Source organism: Alligator mississippiensis, chromosome 3 (assembly GCF_030867095.1).
Source record: "Alligator mississippiensis isolate rAllMis1 chromosome 3, rAllMis1, whole genome shotgun sequence".
NCBI lineage: Eukaryota > Metazoa > Chordata > Crocodylia > Alligatoridae > Alligator > Alligator mississippiensis.
This window is the reverse complement of record NC_081826.1, coordinates 143,960,587-143,978,148: the sequence shown is the minus strand read 5'-3', so window position 1 is coordinate 143,978,148 and position 17,562 is coordinate 143,960,587. Positions and strand designations below refer to the sequence as shown.

The 17,562-nt window shown below is 46.9% G+C and overlaps 1 protein-coding gene and 1 long non-coding RNA gene across 2 annotated transcripts in view; one reads left to right on the top strand and one right to left on the bottom strand.

Annotated features, from left to right (window-relative positions):
* Positions 1–4,063, bottom strand: part of GALNT12 (polypeptide N-acetylgalactosaminyltransferase 12) — an 80,198-nt gene extending 76,135 nt beyond the window's left edge. The window contains exon 1 of the mRNA XM_019491080.2: positions 3,684–4,063. Coding sequence (XP_019346625.2) covers positions 3,684–4,048 — 365 coding nt within the window. The 5' untranslated portion in view covers positions 4,049–4,063. The remainder of the gene's footprint in view (positions 1–3,683) is intronic.
* A 5,718-nt stretch (positions 4,064–9,781) lies between these two features.
* On the top strand, positions 9,782–15,271 carry LOC132249404 (uncharacterized). The gene is made up of 2 exons (XR_009460892.1): positions 9,782–12,604; positions 14,615–15,271. It is a non-coding gene; the product is annotated as an uncharacterized LOC132249404 (long non-coding RNA).
* The last annotated feature ends 2,291 nt before the right edge of the window (positions 15,272–17,562 follow it).

Genomic DNA, 17,562 nt, shown 5'->3' with positions numbered 1-17,562 from the left:
CGTAGTTATAGATGCGAGTGTGTGCACATATGCAAAGGCACATACATACATTTAAGAAATATCAACTTCATGAGGACAAACACAATGACAATGATGTGATATATCTTAAGAGAAAGTACCAAATTTTCTACTTAAATTTTATTTATGGATTGTTACTAGGCATCTGAAAATCCACAATCATGGGAGAAAGAAGGGGGTGAGGGGGAGGATGTACTGGTTTAAAACACAAAACAAAACAAACAGCCAACAAACTTAGAGGGGTAGTAAAGGCACAATAAATAAATAAAGGGGACCATACATAACAAATGGAAGAAAGAGGAAGCTGATAGCAATGCATGTGAAACAGGAGCAAGGAACTCTAGAAAATTAAAAAGGAAAGCAAAAGACAGAGAAAAATATACAGCTTGCAGATTTAAAGACAAACAGAATTTCAGTTAGTCATAAAAATACCCTATTATTTGTATTGGTTCATTCTCAGGTGGAAACAGGAGAATTACTGATAATTATAAAGAAAAGATAAAACTGTTCAATATAATATTTATGGTCTCTGAGAAAAAGGTTACAGGATGCAGTCACTGTACAGGCCTATTTATCATCCTTTTAATTACGTGGGCCCAGCCCACAAAGTTTCGCATTAACCTCCTTCAGGCAGAGAGGCAGTCACTGTACAGGATGATGGTGAAACATTTCATTGCCAGTAACTCAGGAATATCTTAAAAACTGGCTTCTAAAATTAGACATTTTTACACTAGAAAACTTGCATCCAAGAGTTTTGAAAATGCTGCCAGAAGAGATCTAGACCATTAAAAAGTGTTGATTTTCAGTAAGTTTGTGAACTTCCAGAAAGAAAGCTAATGCTGCACTAGGATTTACCAAGGTTAAACAAGGCTACATACATAATAGATGTCAGGCTCAGAGGCCATTAATCTGAGACAAAATAATTAAATTGCTGATAGGAGTCTCAATTAATAAAACATGAAGAAGGCAATACAATTAATGCCAATCAATGTTGATTTAGGAATGAGGAATAGATGCCCTACTATTTTCATATTATTACAGGCTTGGTTGATAAAGGCAGCGGATATTATTTAGTACTGCATGATCGCCACTTCAGGACCCAGAACAGAAAAAAGGCATAAAAAATGGATTAAGAAGTAGCTAGCTAACAAGCCTCAAAATGTAACTATACAACAAAGAAATTAGTATCATGTAGATAAACATGTGGGTATCTGGTGGCATTCTTCACCCTCTTTATCCTATACTATTATTCATGTTTACTGATGGCTTGGAAGAAAAAAAAGCAAAACAACCACCATTCCAGTCAGCTGGTAGATCACTCACAGTATGGACAATATTGAGACATGACCGTGAGCAAAGAGTAATTTATACCAGTAATTCTCAACCAGGCAGCTGCAGCATCCTGGGGTGCCTTAAGATCTTTTCAAGGATGCTACAGGGAACCAAAAATGTTAGCACAATTAGGTGTGCAAACATGATTTACAAGATAAGCCCAAAGATTTCTACTAGTAAGCCACAGTGTTAAAACCAATCTGCCCTGCTGTAGTCTTTCTGAGTTCTTTGCAGCAGAAGAACTATTGTATTATTTTTCTGTGGTCAAATATCAAGTGAAATTAAGAGCTGGCATTTTCCTACGGGGTGCCCAAGTCAAACAGGTTGAAAACCACTGGTTTATATATACAGTGGCAGGACTATTTATTGTGCTATGGTTCAGTGGGCCTAGTCCCACTAGGAAAACTCTAGGCCTCCCTTAATTAGGACACAACAATCGATCTCATGGGACAACAAATGTAAAAACAGGGATAGGAGTGTGCTTCAAGGGGGGCACTGAATAGAGGCCACTCGTCCTCAAATGCATCAAGGAGCCAGTGGATATTACCCACTGAACTCTGCCAGATGCGAATGGGTGAGGGACTGGAAAACAGTCCTATAGTTGCTGGGGGTCTCCCTAGCCAGAGTCTCCTTTCTGGTCAGATAGATGATGAGTTTGGCTCAAACCAGAAGGAAATTCACAGATTCACATAAGTTTAGTCCCAGGACATGATGGGATCACAGATGGAGAGCGCATAAAGGAAAAGGTTTGTGGAGTACAGACTCACAGGAAGCAAGGCCATAACCACTGTGATCACCTAGTCTGATCTTCAGTAGCATGAGAGAAGCCACAGGAGTGGTCTACATTTTGCTCCCATTTGGTGTATCTTTCAGAAAAGCATCCAGTCTTGATTTAAAAATGGCTGCTGATGGTGAATCTACTTCAACCCTTAGCCAACTACACCAACAATCCTCCTCATTCATAAACTCTGTGCGCTTTTTAAATGATCATTAGAGGTTGCTCACTGGAAACAACAGAACTGAACTAAGGCAGGTGCAGCAGCATGTAGCTAGAAAACAAGCCAGGGAGGTACATTCCTCCTAAGCAGTGACGTGTGTGTATGTTGGATGGGAGGGGGGAAAGTGTAGGAAAACTAGATGTGTTTGTTTAACTTGCTGCATCAGCCCTCTCCCTCTTTCTGATATGATATGCCCTGCTATGCTAGCCACACCCTCGCAGGGCCTTGTACTAACCTCCAGCACAGTCTGACTCTAGGCAAGGTGTGTTTCCTTGAAGGGCTCAGGAGTGCAGCCCAGACACCCTGATCTCTGCCCATGAAATACCCTGGAGTAGACCCCTCTCCTCAAACCCTGCAGGTGCTGCGAGGGGCTATGCAACCAATTCAAATTAAAACTGGATAGAAACTAGTTCTGGAGTTGTTACACATGTTCAAGTATAAATTCCATTGCTGGTTTGGCTCTTTTTTGTAGGTGCACAGCCCTTTTCATAATGCATTAGCTACTTCTCATGTATGGCTGGTCTACATCTATTGCATGGCTCTCCCCTTAATGGCAGGATAATTCCTTTGCACCTGTGGCTGCTCTAACTTTATTGCATGATTTACCTGTTAACTGCATGGTCACCACTTCAGGCATATGGTCAATCTATATTCATTGCATGGTTCCCCCTTAACAGTGGGATAATCTCTTTGCACCTAAGGCAGTCTCAATATTTTGCCCAGCCCACCTGTTAATAGCGGAATAATCCCTTTGCATGTGCCAGGCCCACATTTATTGCACGGTTCACCCATCAACTGCAGGATAACCCCTTTGCACGCATGCTGGGTCTAAATTTATTGTGAGGTTCAACCATTACCTGCAGGATAACTCCTTTGCATGCATGCCAGGTCTACATTTATTGCAAGGTTCACCCATTACCTGCAGGATAACCCCTTTGCATGCATGCCGGGTCTAAATTTACTGTGAGGTTCATCTGTGGGATAACTCCTTTGCATGTGGGCCAGGCCTACATTTACTGCAGGGCTCACCCATCAACTGCAGGATAACCCCTTTGCATGTCATTGACTGCGGGCTAAACCCCCTGCAGCCCTGCCAGGTCTACACTGATTGCCAGGTTCACCCACCAAGTGCAGGATCATCCCTGTGCACCGGATCGAAAATTACAGCACAGTTCATTCATTAAGTGCACGACAACCCCTCAGCACGGCGCGGGGTGGAAGAGAAGGGCTGCCCAGGTGGGTCATGACCTACCGGCCCCTCCTTCTGCACCTGCCTCGTGGGAATCCTGCCCCCCACCCAGCAGGGGCCGGTTCGGTGCAGCCCCACGGACTCACAGCGGGTTCCAGCGCTCGGGCAGGCGGCGGTGCAGCGAGATGCGGTCGCTCACGTAGGTGTTGATCTGGTGCAGCCGGACGCTGTTGTCCTGGCGGCGCTGCTCGGCCGCGCTCAGCTGCAGCCGCACGGGCCGGCCCAGCTCTCCCAGCGCGTCCGGCTCCGCTCGCGGCTTCTCGTACACTGGCTTCTGCAGCTCCCGCGGCAGCAGCACTAGCGGCCGCGCCTCGTCCGCCGGCTCGGCCCGCGGCCCGCGCCGCCACGCCAGGAAGCCCAGCGCCGCCACCAGCCCCAGCGCCAGCAGCGCCCCGCGCCCGCCGCCCCGCCGGACCCGGCACACGGCGCGGCTGGGCAACCCCAGCGCCATGCCCCGGCCCGGCCCGGCCCGGCCCGCCTGCAGCCGCCGCGGCGCCAAATCTCCCGCCCCCGCCTGCAGGAAACCCGCCCGGATCCTGCCGCCGGCCCCGCCCGCCAGCCCCACTGCCAGCGCGGCGCGGCCCGGCCCGGCCCGGCCCGGCCGTAGGTGCGGGAGGTGCGAATGGGCGCCTCGTGCTCCCACCGCCTCTCGCCCGACTCTTCCTCCAGCCTCCTCCTTACTCACTCACCCACTCGCAGGTCGGTCCGTCCCAGCCACCCGGGCCTGCTCCAGAGGGGCAGTTTCCTCACAACTGTAAAAAAAAACAAACAAAACATCAGTCCGGGCTCGTGGGAGAGGTGATGTCTTAGATTAGAGGGAGAGAGTTTTGCCAAAAAATAGAAAATATGTCTTTCGTTGCAAGCTTTTGGTAGGGTGGCCGTCATAGGGGACAGCCTGGTTGTTGTCCTCAATTGATACAAAACCGGATGCTGTTATGGAAAGTGGAGGACATAAAGGCGTTGGGTTTCGTATCAATAGAGGGCACGAGGAGCAGAAAGCCAGAATGTCCTCTATTTGTGGCAACATGTAGGGGAGGCACGGGCACCGCCTGAGAGCGCCGGCGCACCCCTGACTGGCTGCACTCCCCGCTTAGGTGACGGGCAGAGGACGCAGGTGGGAGCACTGGTGCCCCCCCGAGAGTGCCAGTTGGGGGGTGGGAGCACTGTGGCACTCCCAGAAGCCGCCACAGTAATCATCCACCTCCAGATCAGCCATGGGAGGACAGTCGGCCCCCGTCAGTGAGACTGGCCACGGGGGGGACTCCCCCCGGTTACCAAGATTGGCAGTGGGGGGGTTCCCGTACCCCCCCGACTAAGGTGGCACCAGTCGTCCATGTCCTCTATGATGGCCACCCTAGCTTTCGGGCACAAACACCCTTCACCAGGCATCAGTGAAAAGATTGTAAAAGTTCTCCTGGGTAGAAATGAATGTTCCTATTTCATAGGATCTTTGGGGAAATCAAAGGTCTTTCATTAGACCAGCTAAAAAGAGTTGGCAAAATTCTTCTTTGCAAGCTTTTGGGTACAAACACTTTCATGAATGACTCGTGCCTCCTGAGAATGCCCGCAGGTGGCTGTGGTGATATCAGCGGTGGGGGCAGGCCAAGCGGTCTGCGGGGGGGAGGGGGGGAAGTGTCAAGCGGTGACTAACTGCAGATGTTGGAAGCAGCCAATCTCGCCGGGGGATGTGCCCCCCCCCCACGTTGCCTATGAACACCTTTCTTGAGAAGCATATGTTTTAGCCATATTGGGCTAAGAAATAAACAAATCTCTTGGGTCAGAGGTGATGTCTTTTATTAGACCGACTAAATAGCAGCAAAAAAGTTTTCTTTTTTCACAAGCTTTCAGTACAAACCCCCTTCTTTAGGCTGAGGAGAATTCAAAGATTGCAAAAGTTCTCCTAGGTAGAAAAGAAACTTCAGTTTGCAAAGGAGAGGTAGAGGGTGGAAGTTTGTTCCCCTGGGTACCTCAGAGTCCTTTTATGAGAGAGTGGCCCTGTGATGTTGCAGATTAGGCAGGCTTCTTCCTTGGAGGTGTCCTATGTCAGACAGGGAGGTAAAAATGTCTTCTTCCATGGTTAGCAATGAAGTTTACAGTTCCAAATGCCTAAATATATCTTCCATGCTTCAGGGATATATGTTATAGCTGTGTTGGTCTCAGAAACAGAAAATAACAAAGCTCTTGGGTCAGAGGCGATATGTTTTATTACTTACTTATTTATTTTTATTTATTATTTATTAAGGGGACTTCTCCTCAGTACCCAAAAGCTTGCAAAGATTTTTTCCCAACTATTTTACTTGGTCTAATAAAAGGTATCGGATTTCGCTAGAGAACCTTGTCTACCAACCAGGGATAGGCAAAGTATGGTCCATGGGCCGGATCTAGTCAGCCGGGGAGTCCATTTCCCAGCTGCCCATGCCCGCATGGCTTGGGCCCGTCTCCATGGTGACTCCAGCCCACCTACCTGGGAAAGCTCAGGCTGGGGTTGCCATGGAGACCAGCCTCAGCCGTGCTGGCAGCAAGCAGGGGGCTGCTCTGGAGCCACTGGGAACCTGCGATGGGGGCAGCTTGCTCCAGAGCCAGGGCAGAGCCGAGATCTGTACCCTGCACACTCCGGGCAGGGGTGGGCAAGCTGGGGATCATGGCTGTGCCCCAGCTCCAGACCAGGCTGTTACTGCTGGAGGAGCCCGGGCACAGCCGTGATCCCCTGTTTGCACGCCCCTGCCCAGAGCATGCAGGTTACAGATCTTGGCTCTGCCCTGGCTCTGGAGCAAGCTGCCCCCATCGCAGGTTCCCAGTGGCTCCAGAGCAGCCCCCTGCTTGCTGCCAGCACGGCTGAGGCTGGTCTCCATGGCAACCCCAGCCTGAGCTTTCCCAGGCAGGTGGGCTGAAGTCACCATGGAGACTGGTTCAAGCCATACGGGCAGGGGCTGCTGGGAAACGGAGTCCAGCTGCCAGCTGGATCGAGCATTTTGCCCACCCCGCCTTAGACCAACACAGCTACAACCAACACTCCTCACAGCTCTGTATTTCCTTATACACACGTACAGTGTCACCTGGGCCTGAAAACGGAGCTGGGATTAGACTGAGATTATGGGGCAAAATCCTTTTCGGGCCACCCCAAACCACTCATCTCCACTGTCGGGAGCCCCTTCTGAAGAAGTGTGGGCAGGCTGCTGCCTGACCTCAAGTTTGGTTTGGTCCCGTAATCCCAGCCTCATCTCAGTTCTATATTCAGGGTGATGGACTTTGATACCTGATACTGTTTCAAGGTGGTATGAGTAAATATGCATTTCTGATGAAATACTAACTCTCTAGTATGCCTGCTTTGTTACTAACATCCTTTCATTGTGTAAAGATGAGCTTTGAGAAAGGAACACTGAATAAGGAACTGGAAACTGGGAATAATGTACTGGGAATAAGGGCCCCACTTCAGCCTTGTTCTAGGTGCTGGAAGCTGAATGACAGGGAGCACCTCTCTGGCTGCAGTGCTGCCTCCCACCCAGCCTGCACAGGCAGCCTTGGGTCAAGTCCCGCTGGGTTCTGTGCTGTTCCCACTGCTGTCATTGCAAAGCCGCTGGCCCTGGGTGCACTCAGCCCCTTGGAGGCGTATCGTTGCGTGACCAGTTCATTTGAAAGAAAAAAAAAAAGGAGGGCAGCCCCCACAGATTTCTAGCCCCCTAGTAGCAGAGCCAAGCTGGCACCCCTCAGTCCGCCCAGGCAGCTGAAAGTGCAGAAGGCAAGAAACTTGAGGGAGGAGGAGAGATATCAGGTGAATTTGGGGAGGGAGGGGGATATGAGGGGCTCTCAGGGATTGATGCATTTGTGGGGTTTTTAAAAATGTTTAGGAATTGATCAGAGTGGGGCGGTGTGCAGTGGTCCCATCACACCTCCCTTTGATTCGTGCTCCACCCAAGTGGCAGGCCACAGTGTTTCTAGTCAGGCAGGGCCTAGGGAGTGACTTGAATTCCCAGCTGTTTTGTCTTTTAATTGTTCTACAAATTCAGTTATTGCATACCCAATAGCCCCATCTGTTATTGTGGGGGGGAGGTAACTTGTTCTGTGGGCACAAGGCCTGTGTTCCAGATATGTCAAATAGGCTTGAATTTATGGCTTATTGTAATCTAACTGCTCCTGTCTAAACTCTTCATCCCATAGGTGTTAACAACCCTCTGTTCTTTTAATGGTTTTGATGTTGCACCAATCAAGCTATCCCTTTGTTCTGCCATGCTGCTAACCCTTCCCTGCTCCTACTTACAAAGATGCTATTTCACCGCCCAGCAGATGGGATTTTTTATAACTCATTCCAATGATGCGATATTTTGTTTTGACTCAGTCTTAAATTGCATAAACTTCCATTAAAAACGGAATAAACACTTATTAAAAATTAAACAAGAAGCTTTGCTAATGTACCCCCAGCTTATTAGTAAAGCTTCTGGTTTATTTTGAAGTGGACAAAAATAGGTGTTGTTTTACATGTATGAGGCACCTCACCTTCTGCACCCCCTTTTTCAGAATTCTAGATCCACACATGGGTGGGATACTCAGATCGATGCTCTGTGGCACAGTCAGACTGAATTCCATGGCCACCCCTTCATCCCTGAACATTCATGTTTTCTATTTCACCCCACACAAAACATGTTCACCTGAATCTTCTGTTTTTAGTTATAATAATAGTATTGCCCACAGTAGCAATGCCTGGGGCCCCTCAGTTGCTGAAACCATGTGCTTATTCCAGAATGTTGTTTTTCATTCTTTTTTTTTAAGTTACTTCTTACAGGTGCAAAGGCTGAAAGTATGATGGAGTATGCCTGGTGGATGTGACCTGTGTGAGAGACTGCCAACATCTTAACTTAAAGCAACATTCCAAGGTGCAAATTGCTGCATATATGACCGGGGCAGATCTGGGGGGTCATGTGCAGTGGTGCAGTTCCCCTTTGATTCCTGCTGCACCCAAAGCAGCAGCATCTCTATTCAGGCAGCAATGACAGGGTCAATCGACTTCATGGCTCATTATAATCTACCCCCTTCCTTGTAGATTCTTCATTCCAGAGGTGTTTATGGGTTTATGGGCCCAAGTGGTGGATTTATGACCCACTCTCCTTTTTATGGTCTTAACATTCTACTAATTAAGCTGTCCCTTCTGCTGCAATTCTGCTGTCTATTAGCTGCCCCTGGTAATCTAGCTCCTGTTTCACAGGCCTGAAGACTGTTTTCAACTCTAGCTAAAAGCAGTAACTCAGGTGTGCAAATAACTTTTAATGAGCCACTGGTTTCATTGCCAATATGCTCAAGAAGGCTAGATTATGTTTTATGAATCTGAACCAGGGATACACATTTTATTCTAATGACCAAACGACTAATGAAACAACATATTTTTGATTATTTTTGCCTAGTTGGTTGCAGTTTTTATATGCAATATATGACATAGCAAATTAATGCACATTCTGACAAAGTTTTATTTGTTTATGGTTTAATCTTAAATGGAATAACTGAAGCTCTAGGCCCCTAGCATACATGTAAATCCTCTAGCTTTTTTTAACTGGAGAAAAATGTGTTATATACAATGAGTTACAACAGAATCTGCATCCCTTTTTCAAAATCCCAGATTGATTATTGTACATAACCAATAAATTATTACTTCCAAGGCCCAAATCAGAGAGATACTCAGAGAGATGCATCTGCCTGCTGAATTATGTAGCACCAATCAGCCAATGCTGATGATACTGGAGCAGGAATGGAAGGCCCTATGACACTGCCCCTTTATGTTTGGAGAGTGCAAGCATTGTGCTGGGTGATGAGGCCATGGCGTATGAGTGGGGCTCCTACTCCCATTTCCCTGTGTGCTTAGGACTCTGACTCCCCTTAGAGCCCTGCCCAGGACACAAACTATAGGTATGTATAGTCTGTGTGTTTTGGGGAAGCAGTGTTCTGCAGTTTAAATCTCATATAAATATTTAAAACTTTGAAACAGAAACTTTAAAATATTTATTGACATAACATTCATCACTGGTTACTTGTGCAATATATAACACTTTTTTCTCCAGTTAAAAAAAGCTAGAGGATTTACATGTATGCTAGGGGCCTAGAGCTTCAGTTATTCCATTTAAGATGAAACCAAAAACAAATCAAGCTACCCCCGTAACCCCTGACCTTTGCCACAGGAAGTTCCTCCCTTTGCCCCCTGGAGATACTCCTTTTGGGGGGGGGGGGGCAGAGGTTGTCATCTTAGAACCAAAAAAAAACAAAAACAAATCATACACTAAAAGTCATACACCTACTATAACATTTTTAGTAATGTAATTTTATTACAAAAATATTTTGTGTAGTGTTTATAGATTTTTGTTTGTGTAGTGTATATAGAGGTGCTTGCATAATAACTAAAAAAAATTCTTAGTCTTGTATATTGTGGGGGGGTGTCTGTGGGGGCGGGGGGAACCCCTGCACTCCCCCCATGGTGCTACAGCAGCAGGTGGGGTGCTCAGAGCCCAAAAGGTTGGGCACACTGTTTCAGATCATTTTGGATAAATGATTACCTGCTTGATGGCCCAGGAAGCCTTTTCCAATTTAATATTAGCTTGGAAGCCTGGAATGAAGTGCATGTAATGCATCTCAAGCAGGTCCAAGGAGGTGATCCTCCCCCTGTATGTGACACTGGTCAGGCCACAGTTGGAGTACTGCATCCAGTTCTGGGCACCACACTTCAGGAGGCATGTGGACAGCATGAAGAGGGTCCAGAGGAGGGCCGCCCGCATGATCGGGGGTAGCAGGGCAGGCCCTACGAGGAGAGGCTACAGGACCTGAACCTGTTCAGCCTTCACAAGAGAAGGCTGAGGGGGGATCTAGTGGCCGTTTACAAACTAGTCAGGGGGGACCAGCAGGCATTGGGAGAGTCCCTGTTCCTCCGAGCACTCCCAGGAATGACAAGAAATAACGGTCACAAGCTGGCAGAGGGTAGATTCAGGCTAGATATCAGGAGGCACTACTTAACTGTCAGGGCGGCTAGGATCTGGAACCAACTTCCAAGAGAAGTGGTGTTGGCTCCTACCCTGGAGGTCTTTAAAAGGAGGCTGGACGAACACCTGGCTGGGATCATTTGACTCCAGTACTCTTTCCTGCCATGGCACGGGGTCGGACTTGATGATCTGCTCAGGTCCCTTCCAACTCTACCAACTATGAAACTATGAATAAATGCCTTGTATCAGCACCTTTTTTTTCATTCCTATTGATCATAATGCACTTTAAAACTGTATGTAGTACACACTATTTAAATAGACTAGTGAAGGAAAACAGTAAAAGCATCCTGTTGTGAGGATGGTGAAATTATTGGCTAAGGGTATCCATGTGAATCTCTCCTGTAACAGAACTACCCGGAGGCAAAAGCGCAAAGGCCTTCCTTGATTTTTTTAAAGGTACTATCCAAAAGATTCATGGGCAATAAACTGCATGCAACTCCATTTCTTTTCCTTGCAAAGATGAAGTGTTGGGTTGATTCTTTCAGGAACTGACATTTGATCCCAGATTATCTAATAATTAGGCCCTAATTATTGCTAGCCTGTTACCAGATTTGCCCATCTGGTAACAGGCTAGCAATAATGGTTGCGCTCATTTATTAGGGATATGTTTTTAGGGTCTTTGTAATTCTATCAATGTGCTGCGTCTGTTACTTGTGTTTCTATACAGAGCTGTATCTCTTGTTTCTTCAAGTCCTAACCCCCAGTGGAGCTATCTTGCAGGACTCAGTTTCAATGGGGCTGGGTTCCCCCAGCCACCTAATCATTCCAATACACACACACAGATTAACGTGACACACCTGACCCGACTGGGTTGATCAGCATGGACAGGCTGAGCCCTCATATGCCAGGAATCAGTTCTTTAAGTTAACAATAAAATTAAGTCAGACACAAGCACACAGGTAAACAGAATACCTCTGAATCTAGCTGGGTGTCCAGCTGACACCCTCACGGGCTAGCATTTACTTCATTAGGGCACGTCTGAGCCAAACTGGGTCAATCAGCCTGTACAAGCTGATCCCCTTATATGTCTCAAACTCAGCACGTCCCAATCTTTTGACCTATCTGTCCTAGTAGTGGTAGCCTCTTGATGAGCAGACCCTGTAGCAGAAAGCCCCCTTTTCCTCTTGTCTGCATTTGCTCTCCCCTCTTTGGATATGTTTCTCTTTTTCCACCTTTTCTTCCTTCCTCTCTCTTTCACTTTAAGATAAGGAATTGTGTTTTAAAATTTGTATGTGTGCATTTTGTATCTCCCCTTGTAGTTTGGTATTTTTATCTATTTGTGTGCCATGGCATTTGTAGCTTATATTTTATACTCCTCACCTTTCAACTTTCAACTGAATGTGTTTAGTTTCATAAGTAAATTATACATTGTAACAATGTTAACAAGGGCAGGAATCAAACTGCCCTGCCCTGTATCAGGCTGGCCCCTGAAAGAGCAAGTGAATCAGTGATTGAATGTGTAACATAGTAGCAGACAGTAATTATCACCTGGAAGCTGCAGATCAACCAAGGGAAGAACTCAATAAGACAATGTAACAACCGGGAAATCTCTAAACGTCACTGATCAAGGGCTAGAAGCCCTGGCCTGAGTTAATCAACACCAGAGACCAACTTCTGGGCTGAATATCTCCAGATCAACCACTCCCAGAGCTCTATTCTAAATTCATCAACGGACTCCCAAACCTGCACGTACATGCGGACGACTCCTGGGGCTGACAGATGCCGTCCAGTAGCCACCGAGGGGGGGAAGTCCCACGAGGGTCAATGACTCCTGGATTAGGCAAACCTGAAAACTGGGGAGTCACCAAAGTCTGCCAAGGACAGATAAAAGGCAGTGAAAAGTGACCCTCGGGGGCGTCCTCTTGATCTCCAACTTGACCAGACCTGTCCAGCCAGAAGGACCAGCGGGCGACCCCCTTCTGGAGGATAACATCACGCTGAAAGAAGCCTCGACTGGCCATCGATGGCAGACTCCAGCGCTTGTAGGATAGGTATACCTGACTCTGTAGCTTGCTACTGTGTGTGTGTGTATGTGGGGACCAGCCCCAAGGTTTATGATTTAACTCATTACAGTGTTTCAATCCTCCTAATAAACTAGAATTTTAAGGATCCCGAGTTGGACATTTGTAGCCAACAACCCCACAGTATTTCTGGGCTTCACAGGGATCTTTGGCTTAGGTAAAAGAAGCGTTACTGCAGAGCAAGTGGGGAAGAGGAAGTAGAGAAGGAAAAATATACCCACTTACTACCAGTTTGACTATAAAAGTTATTTATTGCTAAGTATATGAAATGTATAATGGTACTAGTAGTAATACACATGCAAGGGAAAACAAACAAAACCAATTACAATATTACCCTGGTTTCACTGAGCATTTGGGGAAACCTAGCTCGAGCTTAACTAATACAATTTAGGTTCAGAAATCTATGCCTAGACAGAAAAAGAGAAAGAGAGAGAGCAAGAGCTGGGATCTCACCATTCCAATGCACTTGAGTTGTTTGCTGACAGGTAAAGTTCTCAGCACGATCCTTGAAGGTTAAACAGACGGCGGAAAGAGACGATATGTTTCTTCCAGCTTCTCGAGAACAGCAGCGGGTGGTGTCAGAGAGATTTCTCTCTCTTGAAGCACACTGTTTGCTGCTTTTACAGATTTTTATACTCTCAGTTCAGCTTCAAAGAATTCTTTTAATTGTGTAAATAATAGTCTTTTCTATTGACAAGGGGTTATCTGGTTTGTAACATCTCAAGGAACTGATTAATAACCAGGAAAAACATAAGGTTAAAGAGTAACCAGACACTTAGGAGCCAGCTTAAAATTCTTATGGATAGCAGATATACTGGTTGGGATACCACATTGTTTCTTCTCAGACGGCTTGCCGTGTCAGGGTTTTGTATTTTTTTTTACCTGTTGTGAATAAGCTTCAGTTTAGCATGAGTGTTCATAAACTTTTTGGGGAGGACTTCCACCAGTCATCCTGGGAAAAGTATGACAACATTTGTGGTCAGGGCTCCAATGGCCTGGACACTGTGATGAACCCTTAACCATTGTTCAAATGTTGCCCATACCCCCTCTGACTTGGTCTCTTGCCTCAGCATTCCCTAACCCGGCAACCGAGTTTTAGTCAATCAAGTTTAAATAGGCCTCCCATAGTGGAACCGGGCAATGTACAGCCCAAGATGCCTAGTAAACTTTTCTTCTGCTTAGTTCTGGTTAGATGATGTGTGTGTGTGGGGGAGGGGGGGGGAGGGGGAAATAGAAAAAGTCTGTAAGTCCAGCAAGCTGGGTGCCAGGCCTCCCTCAGGAAGACAGAGCTGACAGGTAACAAGCCTGACAGCAAATTAGGCTACTCCAGTTCTTATGTGCATGCATCCTTGAGCCCTGTACCTTTCCAGAAATACCCCAGTAGGATAGAAATGTCTGGCTTTTCCTATGACTTCTGGTGTCACACAGGTTATAACTGTTACTATTTCCTACCTGGAGATTTGCTACTATTATATTTTGGGCTGTTTATCTGAGAATGATATTATCATTGTTAGTGATCTTCACTGCAGTTATTTTTAACTGGAGCACTTTTGTAGCAAGGTTTTGGAAATTATACCAGAACATTATTTAAACCAATGATTCTCAACCAGGGTGCCATGGCACACTGGGGTGCCTTGAGGTCTTTTCTAGGATGCTGCAGGGTGCCATACAATGCTACCATTGTTACATGTGCAAACACAATTCACAAGATAAACTCAGAGATTTCAAATAAGAATTCGAAGTGTTAAAAATAATCTGACCTGTTGTGATTTTTCTGAGTTCTTTGCAAGAAAAGAATTGCTCTATTTTTCTGCAGTCAAGATATGAGTGAAAAAGTAAGACCTGACCTCTTCCGAAGGGTGCTTCACCTGAACAATAGGTGTCTCAGGTCTAAAAGGTTGAGATTCACTGATTCAAACTGATTTACCAACCTTATACACTCTACACAGTAAGCCTTATATCATTTTGTTTCTCTCCTAGCAGGTAGACCACATGGGAGATGTATGAATCTGCTACTGCCCTGAAGCTAAAGGATCTGGTCTTTTACCTCAAACAGCCCCTGCCTTAGATCCAGAGCTTAGTTCTTAGTTCAAATAAACTACATGAAAAAATGAATAGCTCTAAACCAGATGAACTTTGTCTAGCACAAAAAAGCCTCACTGGACAAAACAAAGAGATCATAGAATTGTCCAAGTACATTTCCTAGATCTGTAGATTTAATGCTGGAAAGGACCGTTAGAATTATCTGCTCCGACCATCTGCATAACAGGCCACAGAACAAGCCTGTTGCTGGAATAAAAGACATGGCTTTTTTTTATGCTGTTTCAAATCGGTTTCCAATCATTCCTCTGAGTTACGCTCTTAAGTCCTAAATTACCATTTTCATATGTGGCTGTCTGACAGTCCACAATTGGCTCCCTCACTTGCAGCTCTGTCACCACCTTCCAGTGCCTTGGGTCCATTCTTCTGCTGCCATCAAATTCAGGGTAATTAATTTAATTTTTGTATAAGATCTAGCTGAGCATGGAATAACTTATATTATTTGTACTTCATTAGCAGTCATGTTTTTTTAGCTTATGGTTAATAGGACCTGATAGTATCTTTTAAAAAATGGAAATAAATTGGATTACAATTTTATAGTCTTTTCTGATCAGCCTCCACTTTTTTCAGAGAGAAAAATATTACTCACCTTTTAGATATCACAGAGTCGTTGAACCCAAGATTCACTGCTGTTCATATCATGTTCACTTATGCAGATCTGAGTAGGAACAGCTATGAAATTATAGTTACCTGTTATATAAAACTATCATAAACACCTCTTGAGTAACAAGAACTGAATGCTGGCTACTGCCAAGGAGAGAGAAATAGTGCTTTATTTTCTTGTGGTGCTATGTTTTCAGGTGCCTTTCAGAGACAATAGAGCTTTGAGGAATAGTATTAATAATTTTTTTTCTCTTGAATCAACACAGAGAGCTTGACTTCAGAGTGACATTGTTCATTCTGGCCATGCAGTCAATCCAGCATTTGAACTACAATTTTCAAATAGAGAAAGAGGAGTTGCATATTTTTCTGATTACCATTCACTGGATTAATTAAAGGGGCATTCCCTGCCCCCTTCACTCACCAGGATATGGGTCCATCTGCAGCGGTTCTGCACCCCGCCTGCTGCTTCGTGGCATTGAGAAGCCTTGACATGTTAGCGACCTGCTCTCTCCATGCTGTTGCCCCTCGCTCCAAAACCACAGCACCCCTAGCCTTGCTGGCGCTCCTGACCCTGCTCCGTGGACTCCAGCCACAGGCCAGCAGCACCTGAGCCCCAGCAGCTGCACATACGAGGCAAACAGGGTTTGAATTACACTTTGACTCTTGTGGGGGGTGGGATCCTGCAAAAAAATTGGGCTGCCCATCACAATGACCTAATAAAAACAGAGACCTTCCCAGGTTACGCTTTTCAAATCTTACAAGGGGGGCTCTCATCTCATGGGAGGACTCATCCCCTCCCCCAAGTTCCTCTGTAATTTGAACCCTGGAGACAAGTGCTGTGGCTGGAGCAGTGTGTGGAATCTGTCCCCCTCTGCCCCATGGACAACATAGCTGGAGCAAAGCTGAGCAGAGCCTGTGGGGGTAGGGGACGATGTGGGCTGCCCACTGCAGAACCCCAGCCCTGTTGCCCTCCCCCTGGGGGCTTCTGCAGCCCAGCAGGTGGGACCCAGTGTGGGAGGGTGGAGTGGGGCAGTGAGACTCTGTGCCACTGCAGGGACCCCCATGCCAACCATGCCATAATGATGATGTGCCCCCGCCCTGCCCAGCAGCAGCTGGGGGCATGGCTGGCATGGGGCTCCCAACAGCAGTGGCAGCAGCACTGAGCCTCCCTGCCCCACTCTGCCTTCCCGTGCTGGGTCCCACCCGCTAGGCTGTGGAGACTCCTAGGGAAAAAGAAGCAGGGGTGGCAGCCCCGAGCCTGCTGTCAGCAGCCTGCATTGTTCCCTGCCCCATGCACAAATCTGGAGGGTGCTTTCCCCCCATTCTGCCGGCCTGCAACAGGAAACCCACAATTTTCCACGGGGCAGTTCTTGCTGAACTGTGGGTTGCAGTGAAAGGTGATGTCACCATTCTCACGCCACTGATGCTCCTCAAACCTGCAATGGGATGAGAGGCCAGTGTGACTTCCACTGTGGGCAGAGTGGAGGTGGCATCACACTGTGGAGGGCAGAGGAATGGAGCCTTTGTGCAGAGACTGAAGAGTGCCAAGTCCTGGGGGCTCATTGCTTATAGCAGCAAGGAGCTGCTGGACATGGAGGGGCAGCTGATTTGGGTGTTTTCCTCCTCTTCTTGCTAAGCTGCATCATAGGTCATTAGGAGCTGAACTCATGGCTCTTCCTTCCTGTGTCTCCTGCTTGGTGCTGGTAGTGGGAGCTCCCCAGGCCAGGGAGCTGAGAGCCCAGCAAAAGCTTCATAGTGCACCCACAGTGCAGTCAGGTCACTTCCCTGGTCCCCTGCAGGCCATGTGATGATCTCTTTAGGTCCCTTCCAGCCTTACTTCTCTATGATAATCAGGGATTTGGGTTTTCTGTTTGCCAGGGAAAACTGTAGTTTTTCTCCTTTAAAGGAGAAAATCATGGGTTTCTACTTGCAGGCTGGCAGAATGGGGGAAGTGCCCTCCAGATTTGTGCATGGGGCAGGGGAGTCAAAACAGGGGACACTGCCCCAAATGCATGCACACACACAGCAGCCACCAGCATGGGCTTACAGGCACATGTACCCATGTAAGTATACTGCTTGTTTCCCACATATACATACATGGCACACACACTGCCCCAGTGCATGGGCACAGAGGTCACCAAAAGGATGTCATGGGCTGGGGCAGCAAGTATTACCTTGGGCGCAAGGGGCTGCAGGCCAGGACATGGCCAATTCTTTGGCCTTCC